Below are 18,486 nucleotides of genomic sequence, written 5' to 3' on the forward strand. Positions count from 1 at the left end.
TTTTATGTTAGAGTAGGTCCTATGGCTCCTTTGTACACTAAAATGAATTTATCAGAGATATTTATACATATATACTAAAAGTATTTGGGTAAATGGAAGTGTTAAAACCAAGTTAAACCACTAACACAAATTAACCTAATAATTATAGAAACTGTTTTATTTTTTATTTTTTGAAGATTTTATTTATTTATTTATTTGACAGACAGAGGTCACAGGTAGGCAGGGAGGCAGGCAGAGAAAGAGGAAGGGAGGCAGGCTCCCTGCCCAGCAGAGAGCCCGATGTGGGGCTCGATCCCAGGACCCTGGGACCATGACCTGAGCTGAAGGCAGAGGCTTTAACCCACTGAGCCACCCAGGTGCCCCAGAAACAGTGTTTTAAATAAAACTTTACAATACATTGTTAACCATAATAAAACTGGCAAAATTTTGATCATAGATTTTGCACAAAGACCAAGTGATTTTGACCAAGAGTCGTTTGGTAAGTTAGGGCATGTCTCCTAGAATTGCTATTGTTAAGACTTAAAAACCTATCAAGTAAGCTGAATGAGGACATTGATTTACAACTATTGATTTATTTTATATGATAGGTATTATATTTCTAAGTTACTTATTATAAAAATAAAGTAGCAATTAAAATTCTGAGAAATAACTACCAGATTTATAACTACCAGATTTAATTAACAGATCATAATTTCTCTCAGTAACGCATCCAAAATAAGCAAGTCCACATAACATGCTTTTGCAATTTTTTCTTTTTAGATCAAAGAAAGCAAAGAATTCAATTGATAAATCAACGGAGACTGACAATGGCTATGTATCCCTTGAAGGGAAAAAGACTGTTAAAAGCAGTGAAGAGGGAATCCAAAGCCATGAACCTCAGTGTGAAACTGTTCGACCAGAAGAGGCAGCCTGGCACCCAGGAACACTGAGGAACATTCCCAGCAAAGTAAGTGTGATTTTTAAAATAGTTTGCTTGTATTAAGGAGGACACGTATTGCATGGAGCACTGTATGTTATATGCAAACAATGAATCTTAGAACACTGTATCAAAAACAAATGATGTACTGTATGGTGACTAACATAATAAAAGAACTAAAAAGATAAATAAAACACAGGTTTGAACACACACCAAAAAGATTAAAATAAAAATAGTTTGCTTGTGTGATTTTACATCAATGAATGGCAAGTGACTTAGACATTGGAATCACCTTTGAATTCTGTATTTGCTCCAGAATTTATTCTGTAAGCCATTACACATCACACCGATAAAGCTGGAAATCAAATAAAGTTATATGAATAAATTTGATTTCCAATGTAACATGGCATCTTCTGAATTGATTGATGCTCCAATTTTTCCAAAATGCTAATAAGGCACTTTATAATTTATAGTTGATGTTTGTTAAACCTTGTCTTCTCTTTCCTCATTTGTGTGTGTGTGCTAATTTGTTTAAATGGAACATCTAAATTACTTTAGAAACTGAACTAGAAATCTGGCCTTTCATTCTTGTTCCCTGTAAGAAAATATTACCTTGTTTTTCCCTACCTTCATTACCTTTGGGGTCAACACATTTGTTTTTAATTTGAAAAAAAAATTTCTTATTGAGGATATAGTTGTTAAGAATAACAATTATTGGGACGCCTGGGTGGCTCAGTGGTTAGGCCTCTGCTTTCGGCTCAGGTCATGATCTCAGGGTCCTGGGATCGAGCCCCGCGTCGGGCTCTCTGCTTGGCGGGGAGCCTGCTTCCCTTCCTCTCTCTCTGCCTGCCTCTCTGCCTGCTTGTGATCTCTGTCTGTCAAATAAATAGATAAAATCTTTAAAAAAAAAAAAAGAATAACAATTATTTGTTTACTTTTCCAAAATAGTAAAGAAACCCTGCATTTATTGTAACAAAGCCTAATGCAGTATCATCTCTGTCTTTGTTTCACTGAATTTTTTGGGTTAAATAATTTTTTCTTTAAAAAAACTTACAGTAAATTGGGCCACCTAGGTGGCTCAGTGGGTTAAGCCTCTGCCTTTGGCTCGGGTCATGATCTCAGGGTCCTGGGATCGAGCCCCATGCCGGGCTCCCTGCTCAGCAGGGGGCCTGCTTCCTCCTGCCTCTCTGCCTACTTATGATCTCTCTGTCAAATAAATATAAAATCTTAAAAAAAAAAACTTACAGTAAAAAAAAATTTTGGACAAATTAAAAATGTTTCTGTTACATATAGAAATGTGAGCATTAACATTTGTGTTGATTTTTCAATTTTGAGTGAAGTATGTGCTAACTACTTGGCAATACATGTGTTTTCATTACCAGTAGCTATACAATTAATAGCATGGGCTGCAGTGAAATAGAATCCCTTACTCTGATTTTAGATTTTTGAAGCATTTAGCTCTCTGATCATGTGGGCCTCACATCACTATCATCACTCAACAGATTAGTTTTTAGTCATACAGCTTTCAAACACATTTTCAGCTATTTGTTACCTAATGAAGTTATATGAGAGGAACGTAAAAATATGAATAAAACTTAAGCTCTGGGGCTCTCAGTTTCAGAATTTCCAAAATCTGGGTGTCTCTTAAAAATTGATGCGCACATAATGTTGTCTGTGTCACACATACAACTCCACTTCCTCCTGCTTCGTGTCATTATTAAATCATTGATGGCATTTGGGGTTTGTAGAAATAGTGTAATTAATTCATCTCCTTTTTCTCAGCTTCTTTTAAATGGTCTCTTTTCTACTTTTATCCTATTTTATATTTTTAATTTTCTAAGCTATTTCAAATCCTTTCTTGAACAAAAATGTTATAGAACAGTATTTGACAAATGGCTGTTGAATTACTCTTAAAGTTAAAATAACAGTATAGTCACTGATTTAAGACAGTTTTAAAGAAGATCAGGTAATACTACTCAATCACTTTGAGGTTTTTGAAGATATTTGAAGGTATACCTGTATGCACGTATAATTTAAAATTTTGCGGTTTTAAAGCTACAGTCATAAATTACCAGTAATTCTCTTTGTGTACTCCCAACTTAGGATACTCAAAGGACAATAACAAATGTCTCTGATGAAGTCTCCAGTGAGGAAGGTCCTGAAGCAGGTTACCCCTTACGCCGTCATGTGGACAGGACTTCTGAGAGCATTCTTCGGAACAGAAAGTCACACCATTATAAGAAACATTACCCTCATGAGGTATATACTTTATCCTTATGTATATGCATACACACCTATTTTATGAGTTACTAATTTACAACTTCTTTCAACAATTGAATATAATTATTGAAGTAAATATTTCCCATCAGTATCAATATCTTGTTAAAGATCTGGATTTATAGAGTAACAGTTTTAGATTTAGGTATTACACACATGACAGAGTGCTACACATTTGTATTCATTTTGTACAATATCTCTGAAGATTCATACGTTCAGTTTGTTGTTTACTTTTAAAGACAACCATCCTAGAGAGACACTTTGTGAACTCCTGTGAGTCTTTTTCACAATTTGAAAGGCTTTATAGCTTCTGGATCATAGCAGAGTTATTCTAAGTGACTTTCTTCATGTTACTGAGTTAAGTTGCCCATTCTATAAAATTCAATTCTTGTTTCTTCTTTGATTCTGTCTTTATTAATATTTGTTTTCTATAAATAGTTTTTATAACTTTATCACGTCTCTTGAAGTTATCACATCTCTTGAAACTATTTCAATAGAAAAAGAATTTCATTCAAATATATTTTCAGTTTTTGTTCTAAGGACAGAACATTTCATTATCTCACTTGAAGGCAAATGTCACTTATGACACTTTTTTGATAAACATTGCCTTCTCTTTTTAGACTGTATTAGAATTTTTTTTCTTGATGATGTAGGGCATCATTTGAAAATGATCATTTGAAAAATCATATATTATGCTGTGCTGGAGTGTGAATACCTTGATTGTTTTAAGCTGAGAAGAGTTACTTGTTCTTTATACAGTCTTCTCTGTGGTTGAATCTCTATGTAATCTTAGCGGTGACTGTGGCTGTGTTTCTTCTCTCAGTGGCTGCCATTAGACACAACTAATGCCACTGTGTCTACTGATTGCCTTCACCAAGATCATCTGATATACTGTCCCCTGTTCCTTGTGAAATTCAGTCTTGTGAATTTCTCAGTCTTACACTAAGTATAGTCAGAAGCCAGTTCATACTGGAAGGGATTTAGGGCCTTCTATAGAAGGAGGTCTTCACTCTCCAGTAGATAAATTGTTTGGCTTTGGAGGTCTCACCCCAGAATCTTTCCCTTCTTGGTTTGCAGCTATATGTTGAACTCTTGAGATTCTTGAAGGGCAGATCAGTATCCTACTGACCTTATCTTTTAAATAAATATGTTGCCTAAAATCTTCTGGATTTCAAGCTAAGTAACACTGTTAATTAGCTAGTAGGCTAATTTGTTTTAAGTCTTTTTTTAATGATGTAAAAGACTACCTAAAAATAAAACCTGGTCTTCAAATTCTTTATCTGCAAAGTAGTGAGCTTTAGACTAGAAAATATTTTAAAAGCTGCATTTCAGTTCAAGATTTTGATTCTCAAATCAAGCTTAACCTCAGGGTATTTTAAAAAAGCAAAAGAAAACTCCTTTGAAGAAGTAATATTGAGACAGGATAAAACAGTGTTGTAGTGTTTTTTACAACTTTATATATTTATTATTCTGTTCACTTCAAATTACTGGTGATATTTTTCCTTTAAGGGTGAGACACAAAGAAAGCATTTTGGAAGGCACTTTGTGTCTGGGTAGAACTCGTGGTCTTCACCATAAAATGACTGGTTAGGGCACAGCCATTTGTTTTAAGCCTCCCATATGTCAGTATCTGTAGATATACTTTTAGGGATTTTTAGTTTTTCTGGAAGAATCATCCAATCTTCTGGTGGTATGGGAGTAGTAGATACTATACTAGGCAGCCATGGTGTTTGGCATCAAGGGGTTTGGGGGTATGAGGTGGTGATCTTGTCATTTAGTGTGTAGACTTTCACTTAACCCCCCTTTCCTTCTACCCTCAACTCTCCCACCCCGACCCCTGCCCCAGTTCTTCCCTTTTCTGCTATCTGCTGTGTGTATCTGGTTGTCGTCTTCTAGTCTCCTGGATGATGGTGGTGGAGTTATTTGATTTTCAGGAATAAGAGGTATCCTGTGGAATTGATAACTTCCTTTAAGCATTTACCCTATTTCCTACTCTCTCCTGCTTTGTTTAACTCTACAAGTATCTTTCAGTTTTTGTTCCCTATTGAAACTTAGCTTTTCCTCTAATGGAGGTAGCATTTGTTGGGAAGCATAATGAAGAAACCATGGGCTTGGACTCAGAACGTTTAAGTGACTTTGGAAAAATTGTTTAACTTCTCTGAGTCTGTGTTTCTGTGTCTGTACAGTAGAGAGAGAAGACTGCCCATGTCAGATTGTTAATATTAAATAAGATTATGCATAATTGCCTGGCACAAAGCATTAATGTTATAAATTCTTATTCCCTTCAAATAATTTTTCTCTCCTTAATTCGATTATATGCTCAGTTTTAGCTATCTGTCTAAAGATTTAAAATAAGCAGACCGAACCAAATTAAATGAGCTGTTAACTTGGCTATTTTCTTTAATTCAAAAATTTCTGATTTTTAGCCATTTTTCAGCAGTTTTTAGTGAAATTCAAAGTGACCATTAATCACCTAAATGTTGCAGGCAAAATTCTGTTTGACATATAAGTGGTTATAGGTCATAAGTTTTAGATTTTACATTTGTAAAGTGGCCCACTTATTAATCAGTATTTGGCAAGATACTTTTATAAAGAAAGATATTTCCTTATCCCTGAAATCACCCATTAGTTTCAGTTAAATAATCATGAGGCCTTTAATCTTGTATTTCTGTATCTGATTAGCAAGTCTGCATCAGAAATTAGTCATCGATAAGTTAGCTTTACCAAAATTTTTTAAATTAGCGATTTACTGGTTACTTAATACTTTCTGTACCTTACTATCTAATGAAAACAGTTGTGATAAAAACTGTGTATGCTTCAAGTACTCTGGTTGACATTAATGAATCAAACCTTTTTGGAGTGCTTTTTATAAAACAAAGCAGACTGATTCTTACCTTTTTTCTTTCTGAAATTCTTTTCTTTGAAAACATTTTTACTTCTCGTTCAAACAGCTAGTTCTCCTCCCACAAATAAATCCCTAATCAACACACTAAATATATATTCATGGTGTCCCATTCTAATATCAGTAAATTAATTATCAATCACCTGTCTCATTCAAGATATTTTGTTATGTATGGTAAAGGTGGCAAAAAAATTGGTTTTTGTCTTCTATTGACTTACAGTGTATTTGAGAGTCACGACTTACTTGAGAAATTTAAATACATCAACATTTAATAACATAGACAGTATTATAGATGCTGAATAGCAATGTAAAATTTATTGTCATGAAAATAAATAATAATACCTCACTTTAGGGACAAAGGGATCACTCTGAATAGAAGGCTTCAAAACTAACATTTGTGGAGGCCCTGGTTTGTATTAAAAGCTACAGTCCTCATTTAATATTCAGTGTATCTTTAAGAAAATAGTTTTATCCCCCATTGCCAGAAGACTAAACTAAGGATCAGAAACAAGGTAAGCCAGCTAGAAAGGGAGAGAAATGGTGTTTTCCTGATATTTGGTTGAGGAGGCTGTAAAGGAAGGTAGGATACAAGGTAGGCACCTAATCAGAGGCTAAAGGGACAAAGAACCAGCTGTGTTTAGGGGCAAGGGAGTAGCCCAGTGTCACTGGAGGAGAAGGTTGTGGTAGGGACGAGTGGAGAACAAAGTCCAAAAGTAGCACATTTGAAGACAAGGCTGCTGGTGAAGGAGTTTGAACTTTATCCAGAAGAGTGATGGAAACCAAAGAAGAACTTTGGTCAGAGGAATGGGGAAAAAAAAACAAAAACAGCTCACTTTAGGAAGATTAATCTGGAAAGTAGGGAAGGCCTTTCAGATAGGGGTCAATTAGGAGGCTCTTTATAGCAAACAAGGCATGGGTGATAAAGCCTGAACTCTGGTGATACCATGAGCAGAAGAAAGGGATACATCTAAAACATTTTAAAGGTAACATTGACAGTCTTAGTGACAGAGGATAACTAAAAACAAATCTGAAAATTTCAGCATACTTGGCTATAAGGGATGGCTGTTACCATTCTTTATTCAGTAAAAGTTATTTTGAATTATTAAATGAAACTTTTACTCAAAAGTACTTATTTTGTACAATAACAACTTCTAGGAAAAAAGTAAATTGATTAGAAATTACTTAACTCGTGCCTTTTAGTTTTTCACTTCTGTACCATAGATTATCTCAAAAACATGAATTGGCAATTATCTTCCTGGTATAGATTATTTATTTTACATTAATTTATTGAACTTCTGTTTGAAAAACTAGAACAGTAGATACATGAGATCTACTCTTGCTAAAAAAAGAGAGTAAGAAAATAACTCCATTAAACACATCAGTTAAAGTTGGTTAATATTCAGTGATAATATAATACCAATATATATCCTGATAAAATAATAGCCATGCAAATCTAAGCTAGTCTCTGCCTGCCTGAATTTTGAACTTTGTATAAAAATTTAGGAGGAAGCAGGCACAACCTTTGCATGCAAAACAGCACTTGAGCTGAGATGTGAAATCAAATTTTTTTTCTCTTTTTCAAATAAATTTTGATATGAGGAAATTTTGTTACTCCTTAAAAACTAACATATTTTTAATGTTTGCTCTCTATTTCACTGTCATTTGACAGTGTGTTTGTTGTTGTAGCAAAAAGTAGCAATGTATGGTTCTGACAGAATCCTTTGAGTTGGAAAGGGTACATAAATTGTATTAATGTCAAAGAATATCTTGATTTCAGGATGCCCCTAAATCGGGTACTAGTTGCAGCTCTCGCTGTTCAAGTTCCAGACAGGATTCTGAGAGTACAAGGCCAGAATCCGAAACAGAAGATGTATTATGGGAAGACTTGTTACACTGTGCAGAATGCCGGTCATCTTGTACCAGTGAGACAGATATGGAAAATCCTCAAATTAATCCAAGTGTGAAAAAAGAATATAGAGACGACCCTTTTCATCAGGTTGGTTTAAGTATTGGGTTATTTGGGGCTCTCAATCCAGCTCTTTTGAATGTATGTACAAATTTTATAGAGGTGAAAAAAAGCTACATTCAATTAAAATAATATTCCTGTGATTTTTTTTTTCTTCTGACTTCACTGGAGCATAGAATTTCAGTATTTATATTATGGTTGTATCTCTTACCTTGCAAACTTATGTTCCTGAGAAGTTGTTGGTAAATGGAGTTTTATAAGTCAGATTGTGTTTAGATGCATTAGTCCTTTTCTCATTCAGCATACCTTCGTACTTCATGGTCATATCAGCACCCGTGGCCTTAACTCTACCTGTGAGACCATAATTCACAAATCTATATCTCATGAATATCAGATTTCTATCTCTCAACAGCTTTAGCAATGCTATCCAACAGAAATCTAATGAGAGTCACATATATAATTTTGAGTTTTCTGGTAGACTCCTTTAAAATGTTTAAAAAGGTGAAATTAATTTTAATGTATTTCACTTAACCCCATATATTCAAAATGTAGCCAGTATGAAAAATACTAATGAAATATTTTACTCTTTTTATACTACATCTTCAAAATCTCTTGTGAGCCCTTTGAGCACATTTCATTTGGACTAGCCACTTTTCAAGTACCCAATAGCAACCTGTGAGTAGGGTGCCATATTGGACAGCACATGTCTATGCCATATCTTTTTTTTAATGTCCCACCAGTATCTCAGATTTAACCAAACACCCCATCTTCCCTCACAAATCTGTTTTTCTTGTAGCTCTCAAAATCTTATCGAATAACCTCTTCATCCATCCACTCACCAGTCGGAAATCCATGGTCATTTAAAATTCTCACTCTTCCTCTTCTTTCTCTTATGTAACTTCTCATCAAATCCTAATAAAACCAACAACTAAGCTCTTAGAAAATTAAAGTAGGAGGGGAACTTACTTAACCTGCTAAAAGGTAGCTACCAAAGAACCTTCTAAAAACCTATCATATTTAATAATGAAATTTTAGGATTATTTCTATTAAATGCAGAAACATGTCAGAGATACCCAATATCTCTGCTTTTTCTCTCTCAAAATCCTACCAGTTATGTTTGTCTTTCTATCTGGTAGAACTTAGACTGATTTAAAGTCCACATTAAAGAGCAAAATGTCGAGCATAACTAAAACAATTTTGGAAACAACAGGGAGACTTCCCTTACTGGATATAAAAATTTACTTTAAAAGTATAGTAATTAATATAGGTAGTATGGTATAGTTGTATGCTATGGCCTGAGTGCCCAGCCCCTCCCACCTGTCAGTTCATATGGTGAGACCTAATGCCCAAGGTGATGATATTTGGAGATGGGGCCTTGGTTGGGGGTGATTAGGTCATAAGGGTGGAGCGCCCAGGAGTAGGTTTAGTGCCCTATTAAAGAGACCTCCGAGAGCTCCTTTGCCCCTTTCACCATGTGAGGCTACAGCAAAAAGAGTGTAGTCTTTGAACCAGGAAGTAGGATCTCATCATACAACAGATCTGCTGGCACTTTGATCTTGAAGTTCCCAGCCTCCAGAACTGTGAGAAATAGACATCTGTTGTTTCTAAGCCATCCAGTCCATGGTATTTTGTTAATAGCAGCCCAAGCAGACCAAGGCATATGTAAACAAATAGACCAGTGGGACAGAATAGAAAACCCTGAAGTAGTACACGTCTACATGGGTTCCTCTAACAAATGATGTAAGTGACATTATGACCAGTGGGGAAAGGATGGACTCTTCAGTATATAGTTGTAGGTCAGATGTTTACACAAAAATATATTCCAGATAGTTTCTAAATGTGAAGAAGCACATGTTAAATATTGACAAGAAAATATAGGAGAAAAATCTGTTACTCTTGATAAGAGAAGAATATTATATTTCATTTCATTTCATTTTATATTTTAGACAGAGAGAGGGTGAGCAGCAGGTGGAGCGACAGAGGGAGAGAGAGAAAGAGAGTCCCAAGCAGGCTCCACACTCAGCACAGATCCCAATGTAAGGGCTTGATCTCAAAACCCTGAGATCATGACCTGGGCCAGAACCAAGAGTTGGATGCTTAACCGACTGAGCCAGCCAGGCACCCAAAGAGAAGAATTTTTTAAAGAAGATACAAAAAACTCAAGCATATATAAAAAATGAAGAGATTGATAAGTTTGAATATCCTAAAATTTAAAAATTTGGGCTACAAATTAAGCCATAATCATTTTTAAAAGATGGGGAAATAGAATTGAGGGAATATTCTGGTCCCCACTCCCTGAGATGTGAGATATTTAAGTGTATATGTACATAGGGGAACAGCAGGAAGGAGGGATTGAAGAGATACTGGAGAAGAAGTTGTTGAGTGAGGTTTCTTAAAGTGCTGGAGGGGAAGCATATCTAGGAAGTTTTGCCTTCGATAAGTAGGAGAACATATCTGCTGCTGAGATAGGAGGAGGAGGAAGTACACGGAGAAAGTAGGATGCTTGAGGGTGCAGGAGGTCTGTTAACAATAAGTGAGATGATAGGATTGGAGGCTTGTAGATGGTGGTGAAGGCTGGTCGTGGGCAATATAGGTGGGCAAGATAGGTGGTGGGCAATGGAGAGTATGTGTGTGCATGTATTCAAGTCAATGAACACATTGCATATTGCTGAGGGTCTAGCTGGAATCTGAAACCACGAATTTGTGGTTGCCAGTCCACACACTTGTGTGATATTCTCTGGAATATAGTTGTGGTAGTAAGTAATAGCAAACATTTAAAAAGTATTCACTGTCTGGCAGGCACTGTGCATAGTAATCTTGATGCGTTATGTCACGTAATTCTCACAACCTGTGACAATGGGATGTATTTTGTATAGATTTATTTTGTAGATGAGAATTATTGAGGCTTGGAATTAAATAATGCGCCCAAAGTCACACAGTGTAGGTGCTCAATAAATAGTTGCAATTCAAGGGACAGGAGAGGCCAAGAAATAATGGATATGGTAAGTATCTAAATGTGTTAGACTGAGAACGAAACGAAACCAAGAAAGGACTATAGATTGAAGAATGGGTGTGTTCAGAAGTATTTTGGAATTGAAGTTTTGAGAAACCCAGTTAAGAGGAGCTGTGTTTGAAGACTCAGTTCAGAAGTTGAGCAGTTTAGTGTGTTGACAAGGTCTAGGCCGTGGCCATGGGAGTAGCTGTAGGTCCCTGGATTTTAAGAAGTGAAGAAAACAGTGAGCAATCCATGAGAATAGGGTGTTGGATGAGTCATCTGGGTATTCACCTATGTCACTGAGCATAATAACTGGAATTGAAGTTTAGGAAAATGCCTGAGAGCTATTTTCCCAGTGATACCATAAAGAGGTGCAGAAGCAGGGACCATGTGTTCTTTTGCTCATTGTTGAATCACACAGTGCTTTGTACATAGTAGATGTTTAAACAAAATTGGGTGAATGAATGAAAGGAAATACATTTTTTTAATGCATGCTATCAGAATAAATTGACCCTAAATCTCTCATACCACTCTGCTCCTTTTCTGATAATATTTTTAATGCTCTAGTCTGCATATTAATTATAGTATCGTAGGCTTACATTGCTTTTGCTTTTGGATTAAAGACTTGATTTTATGCACATTATTCTCAGGCTTCTAAAAAATAACATCAATATTTTCAATTTTAATAACAGCCAGGTAATGGAAATTAGCTCCCTTTAATGAAAAGCTACCAGTTTTTTTCTTATTTGATTGAGGTCTATATTAGGTTTGGAGGACCGTTTTCTGCCCACCGTAAAGACTGAAAAATCCCTCCTTAGAAAGAAACAATGAGCATTTGAATCCATGTGTTCCAGTTAGGATGTTACCAAATTTGTAGTTTTGTTTTTTTGGCAGTAGTAACTAAAACATTTCTACAGCAGAAAATTTCTCTCCTCCAGTCATGGCTGAGTATATGATAAAGTATGAGGCCATATTCAAGTGAAATTTATTTTTTGGCAGGCAAAGACAGATTTTAATGGGTGCAGCTCCCACAGGTAGAAACTCCATTAAAGCAGTTGTTGTGGTGAATCTACATAAAACACGCCACCCTTTAATGTTAAGGTTTTGAGGCAGTTCTGAATGAACACAGAGCAAAGCAGTTGAGCTTTTGAATGAGGATAAAGAACAATCATTAAAAGAGTTCCAAATTTTGGATTGAAAAACTTACTGAGATAAAACTATAAAATTGAATTATTTTCTCTGATGTTTTCCTTGAGCCTTTTTGGAAAAATGTTTCATGTAATGCTGTTCATACACTGTATGCAGTACATGTTTCAACAAGACTGCTATTTCAGAATATATTTCACACACACAGATAAAGAGCTGGTTTTTTTGTTTTGTTTTTGTTTTTCAATTAATTCTTTTTTAAAGGTACCAGTTTCTGGTTGCTCTCTTCTCCTGCCTTCTGGCTTTCTACTAGAAGTAGGAAGATGGTATCAAATACTAGAGTAACTGCAAAAGCAGCTGGGCAAAACGAATACTTTAGGAAAGAGGGTGAAGAACTTCTTGAATTCCTATTTCTCTCTTTAGATGGACCTTCTTGATATGCCTTGCTTCATGTAATTGGGAAGCCTTTGATTCACTGCTGACAGACTGAGAGTTTAAAAAGATTAGAAGCCTGTAAATCAGTGGTTGAAGACTTGCCTCTCAGACTGTACACTCTGTACACTGTATACACTGAAAGACGATTCACTTTCTCCCACTTGGTTCTGGCTTTGTAGTTCCATTCCATTTCATAATTAACTAGATTTCCTTGGAAAGTTTGATACATATTTTGGTACAAATTACTTCTTTCCTAGCTAGAATATTGTGGAATATTTGTGTAATTAAGTGGATAGGTAATAACTAGTATCTTACAGTTTTTAAGGCTCTCCAGTAGTGAAATATATGCTGTGATGGTTAATATATATTAAAATACTGTATCTTTGGAAAAAAGATAAATTTTTAGAGGAAACTTCTTCATAGTCAAATGAACTACATGTAAAAGAGCTTTACCAATAATATGGCTACTCGCATTACATAAAGAAAATTAATGTACAAGTCAGAATGATAATTTTCCATATCTGCTTTCTTACATATTATAAAAGTGTTTTTTTATATCTTAAATCAAAATGAATCAATGCAGTTCTATTTTCCCTACAGGAAAATGTTATATTCCTTAAGTTTTCAAAAACATATCTTTACCATATTTTAATCATATTTTTATTCTTCAGAGAATAAATATAAGTAGATTCTTCTGTTCATTGTTAGAAGTTATTTTAATGAAATACATTGTATAAATTAGTTAGCAATACTGTAATGTAAACAGATTCATCCCATTTTGGGGGTCTGGTTTTTTTCTTTTTTTAAAGATTTTATTTATTTGACAGACAGGTCACAAGTAGGCAGGCAGGCGGGGGTGGGGGTGGGAAGCAGGCTCCCTGCTAAGCAGAGAGCCCGATGTGGGTCTCGATCCCAGGACCCTGAGATCATGACCCGAGCTGAAGGCAGAGGCTTAACCCACTGAGCCTCCCAGTTGCCCCTGGGGTCTATTCTTTTAATGTTAACTTCTCTTATTAATATCTGATAATGTAAAGATTAGTGTATTAATTTTATTGCTATCTTTAATCTCCAACTATCCTATTTTTGAAGTTTTATTAATTTTTTAAAGGTTTTATTTTTAAGTTATCTCTGCACTCAAATGTGTGGCTCAAACCCACAACCCCCAGATCAAGAGTCACACGCTTCATCTACTGAGCCAGCCAGGAGCCCTGCAGTTTTATTTTTTAAATTATAAAGCTAAAACAAACAAAACAACCCCCAAAGTTAAGCATCTGATCCTTTGTATTAAGGCTTTCAGTTTTTCTTTTATCTTTCTATTCTTGAAATGTTGAGAGATGCTTTATCCTTGGGAGGGTACTTCTAGTTCCATGTATTTCCATTTGCAATATTTACTCTAAGGAAAAAAAAAAGTTAAACTGATTCTTTGGGGAATTGCTAGATTAAAATATCAGAAAAGTAATTAAATCAAATACTGAGGCTGAGGTGTGAGGGAGAGTCTCTTGCAGGATGAGATTGTATCACCATTTAGTCTTTCAAAGAGGTTAAATCGCACCTGTCATGTGCTTTTGTATTGAATGACCATAAGCTGGAGAGTCAGTAATATGAACAAACTTGTATCCATTTGTCTTGGAACATTAGTATATTAGTAGCTATGTGAACAGATTGACAACTGAGTGCTTTTGCTGACTCATTTTACAGGATTTTTGAACAGTAGCTTGCCTAATACCTGTTACAGGATGTTCTTAACTTACACATTTTTTATAACTGTGTAATTTCATATGCTGACTGTTCAATGTATATGCTAATCAATATTTAGATAGAATTTTAGTGTCGCTGATATTGGGTGTGTGCAGATACACATATACCCATGTTCAGATATATATACTATTTATAAAATATGATACATGGATTCACCAGTTTGTTTTTTTAGTGTCATTTATTTATGGATTCACTTATTTCTGTTTATTTTTTATTCATGGATTCACTTATTTCTGTTTATTTTTTCGTAGAGTCATTTGCCCTGGCTCCATAGTTCCCACCCGGGATTAGAAAAAATCAGTGCTATCGTATGGGAAGGCAATGACTGTAAGAAAGCAGACATGTCTGTGCTTGAAATCAGTGGAATGATAATGAACAGAGTGAGTTTTTAAATTCTGTCCTTTTAGTTCAAGAATAAGACAATGATTATTAATATATTAAATAATTACCAGGAGGTTGTATTTACAACTTACCTCATTTCTTCAACCTGAAAAAGACTGTTATTTGTATTTGGCATTGTGATTTAAATGGTGATTTATCACCAAACTACTGTCGTCTTGTGCTGTTTTCATTCTTCTAACAAAGAGTAGATGGTACAATCTAAGATTTTCTTCTTTTATGTTATTCTTTCTTTGCTTTTCATGGGTCAAACTGAGGAGCTGCTACATACACAAGTGTTGATGAAGGCTTATTTTCTCCTGTATCATTCCTCCTGCTTCATTTATTTATGAGTACACCAAAAGTTCAAAATAGAGTATTTGTCTGCATACTTGCTTGCTCATTTAAATATATAGAAGTAATGCAGCTAGTGGTGTAAAAATCTTGAGTAGTTTGAGGAGGTAGAGTACAAAAACTATGGGTTTTAATTTGTATTTCTATTCTATTTTCTGTTTCTATTTCTATTCTATTATTCAGTTTCTATTCTAAATTGTGTCTTTTATCAGATCATCACAGTTTTTAAATTGTACCTGATTCCTCTGGACAGCTAGTCATGATTTAACTTGCAACCCTAAATTTCTTATCTTTTGTCTGTTGCATGAGAACTATGATGCATGCTTTCTGAAGGACAGAAATTAAAGTAACTGCTCTAGAAATTGATCTCCTTCCTGTTACTTTTGCAGAAGTCTCTGGAGATTTGGATCTAGTTGGTTTTCCATACCTTAACTGCCTGTGAACCAGCAGGTCATTTACAGAATGTATAATATGATGATAAAAAGTTAGCTGGTATTTAAGATCCCTCATAGTCCTAGCAGTCTTATATTTCCCATTATTTAATTTCCACTTAACTTTTCTATAATTCCCTTCCCCTCCCCTTTCTTAATCCTCCCCCCACCCCACATACTCTTATCTTCTAAAAAGGTTTTAGAGTTTAAGGAGATATCCATTTGTATTTTGAGCTATTTGAAGAAGAACACAAATTGCAAATTTATCAAATAAGTAGAATTCTTGATTTTTCTTTTTATGAATTGAGCTTAAGTAGATGTGAGATCTTCTCATTCTTTTTAATATTAAAGTGTCTGTGACTATTTCTAACTTTTGAAATAATGAGGTACATAGAATTTTTTTTCCAGATCTAGGTAAGACCAACATAGTTTATCCTTTTGCAACTATTTAATGAATTAGAAATCTTGATAATGAGCTATTTTTAAAAACTGAGGACATAATGACTTAACAGTTTTCCTGTAGTATGCTCTCCAAACATTGAGTCAATTTAAATTTCATTATTTGTGTATTAAAACTCATATATTTTAACAAAATGTTTCATATGGCTGTAAATAAAATAATGCTTGATAAGAGCTCATTTTACTGTAGTTAAGATTTGTGCATCTTTTTTTTTTCTTTTTTTCTTTCTCTCTATAAAGGTGAACAGCCATATACCAGGAATAGGATACCAGATTTTTGGAAATGCAATCTCTCTAATCCTGGGTTTAACTCCATTTGTTTTCCGACTCTCCCAAGCTACAGACTTGGAACAACTCACAGCACATTCTGCTTCAGAACTTTATGTGATTGCATTTGGTTCTAATGAAGATGTCTTAGTTCTTTCTATGGTTATAATAAGTTTTGTGGTTCGTGTGTCTCTTGTGTGGATTTTCTTTTTTTTGCTCTGTGTAGCAGAAAGAACTTACAAACAGGTGGGTATAATATAGAATTCTGAATAGAGAATTATTTTATCCTTTTCATATTTAAAGAATTCCTGAAGTATTTTAGTATTTCATTAAATCATTTTGACCTGCTAATTATTTTCCTGTTTTGTTTTTGTAGTACTTGAAACATATTTTGTCAGTTATTGTTTTTCTGTGGTAATCTACTTGAAAATTAATACATATCCTAATCTTTTTTAGCGATTACTTTTTGCAAAACTCTTTGGACACTTAACATCAGCAAGGAGGGCTCGAAAATCTGAGGTTCCTCATTTCCGTTTGAAGAAAGTACAGAATATAAAAATGTGGCTATCTCTCCGGTCCTATCTTAAGGTAGAATGATGGTGATAAAAGTTCTCTTAGCATGCTTACTCCCTATGAGAGTTTTAGTCTTTTTGTCAATATGCTTGTATATCTAAATGTATAGTCACCTGTGTACTAATGTGGTTCTGTGTGGCCGTAGTGTTCTTTTCATTCCATATGCAGAAACCCAAAATCGGTGTTTAACTGGTTCTTTCTAGTAAAATACCTGAGGTCTAAAAGGCTTAAATACATTTTAGGTAGATTATTCAAGATCAGATTATCCTAAATATATCTTTTTTTAAAAAATTTTTTTTCTTAATCGAAGCATAGTGAACACACAATGTTACATTAGTATCAGGTGTACAACATAGTGATTCACCTTCTTTCTGTGTTATGCTATTCCTATCACCAAGTGTGGCTACCATCTGTCATCATACAGCACTATTACAATACCATCAACTGGGGGCGCCTGGGTGGCTCAGTGGGTTAAAGCCTCTCCCTTCGGCTCAGGTCATGATCCTGGGCACCTGGGGATTGAGCCCCGCATCGGGCTCTCTGCTTGTCAGGGAGCCTGCTTCCTCCTCTTTCTCTGCCTGCCTTTCTGCCTACTTGTGATCTCTGTCTGTCAAATAAATAAAATCTTTTAAAAAAATTAAAAAAAACAATACCATCAACTGTATTCCCTAATCTCTGCTGTCTATTCCTGGGATTTATTCATTCCATAACTGGAGGCTGTACCTCTCACTCTCTTGTACCCATTTTGACCATCCTCCTACCCGCCTTCCCTCTGTCAACCATCAGTTTGTTCATTGTATTTATAGGTCTGATTCTGCTTTTTGCCTTTTTGCTTGTTTATCCATATGTTTTGTTTGTTTAGGTGTGACACCTTTTTTTTTTTGTAAATCTCACCAACTTCTACTCATTAAAAAGCTTAAAGATTTTGTTTGTACCTAGAATAGTTATCAGAAACCAGCAGAGGGAGCCCACTGCTTAAAAAAAGAATTTTTAAAAAACGAATCAATGAGTAGCCTCATTGAAGTGGCCTATTAGCTTGTAAAATATTTTATTTTATAAAATAAAAAATATTAGCTTGTAGGTTAAGCCATTCTTTTCATGCTGTTCTTTTCCTTTAATTTTTTTAAATAACTTCCCTAATTATGGAAGTAAGATATAAAAATGCAGGAGGGAAATGGGAAACATCTAAATTAGGTTTAGGAAAGCACTTCTGAGGATTATTTCTTTGCTGCATTAAGACACAGTGATTTTAATTATTCATGGAGTAATCAGGTCTTAAATAAAGTTGACCCAAAGACCAGAAACTCTCTGATATACCTAGATCTTTACTTTTTTTTTTTGAAGTAACAATGAAAGAAGTAAAAAAAAAAAAACAAAAAACTTTGCACTATTTGTCTAGCCTTTTTTTTTTTTTTAAAGATTTTATTTATTTATTTATTTGACAGACAGAGATCACAAGTAGGCAGAGAGGCAGGCAGAGAGAGAGGGAGAAGCAGGCTCCCTGCCCAGCCAAGAGCCCGATGTGGGGCTCGATCCCAGAACTCCGGGATCATGACCTGAGCTGAAGGCAGAGGCTTTAAACCACTGAGCCACCCAGGCGCCCCACTATTTGTCTAACCTTCTATTTTA

The 18,486-nt window shown here is 35.0% G+C and overlaps 1 protein-coding gene across 2 annotated transcripts in view; it reads left to right on the plus strand.

Moving 5' to 3' along the window:
* PHTF2 (putative homeodomain transcription factor 2) overlaps positions 1 to 18,486 on the plus strand; it is a 118,700-nt gene that overhangs the window by 86,913 nt on the left and 13,301 nt on the right. For both annotated transcript variants that reach the window (XM_080818812.1, XM_080818811.1), the window contains 6 exons: positions 760 to 946; positions 3,020 to 3,175; positions 7,873 to 8,091; positions 14,647 to 14,775; positions 16,258 to 16,530; positions 16,741 to 16,872. In XM_080818812.1, coding sequence (XP_080674938.1) covers positions 760 to 946; positions 3,020 to 3,175; positions 7,873 to 8,091; positions 14,647 to 14,775; positions 16,258 to 16,530; positions 16,741 to 16,872 — 1,096 coding nt within the window. The remainder of the gene's footprint in view (positions 1 to 759; positions 947 to 3,019; positions 3,176 to 7,872; positions 8,092 to 14,646; positions 14,776 to 16,257; positions 16,531 to 16,740; positions 16,873 to 18,486) is intronic.

This window comes from Martes martes, assembly GCF_963455335.1.
Source record: "Martes martes genome assembly, chromosome: 11".
NCBI classification, from domain to species: domain Eukaryota; kingdom Metazoa; phylum Chordata; class Mammalia; order Carnivora; family Mustelidae; genus Martes; species Martes martes.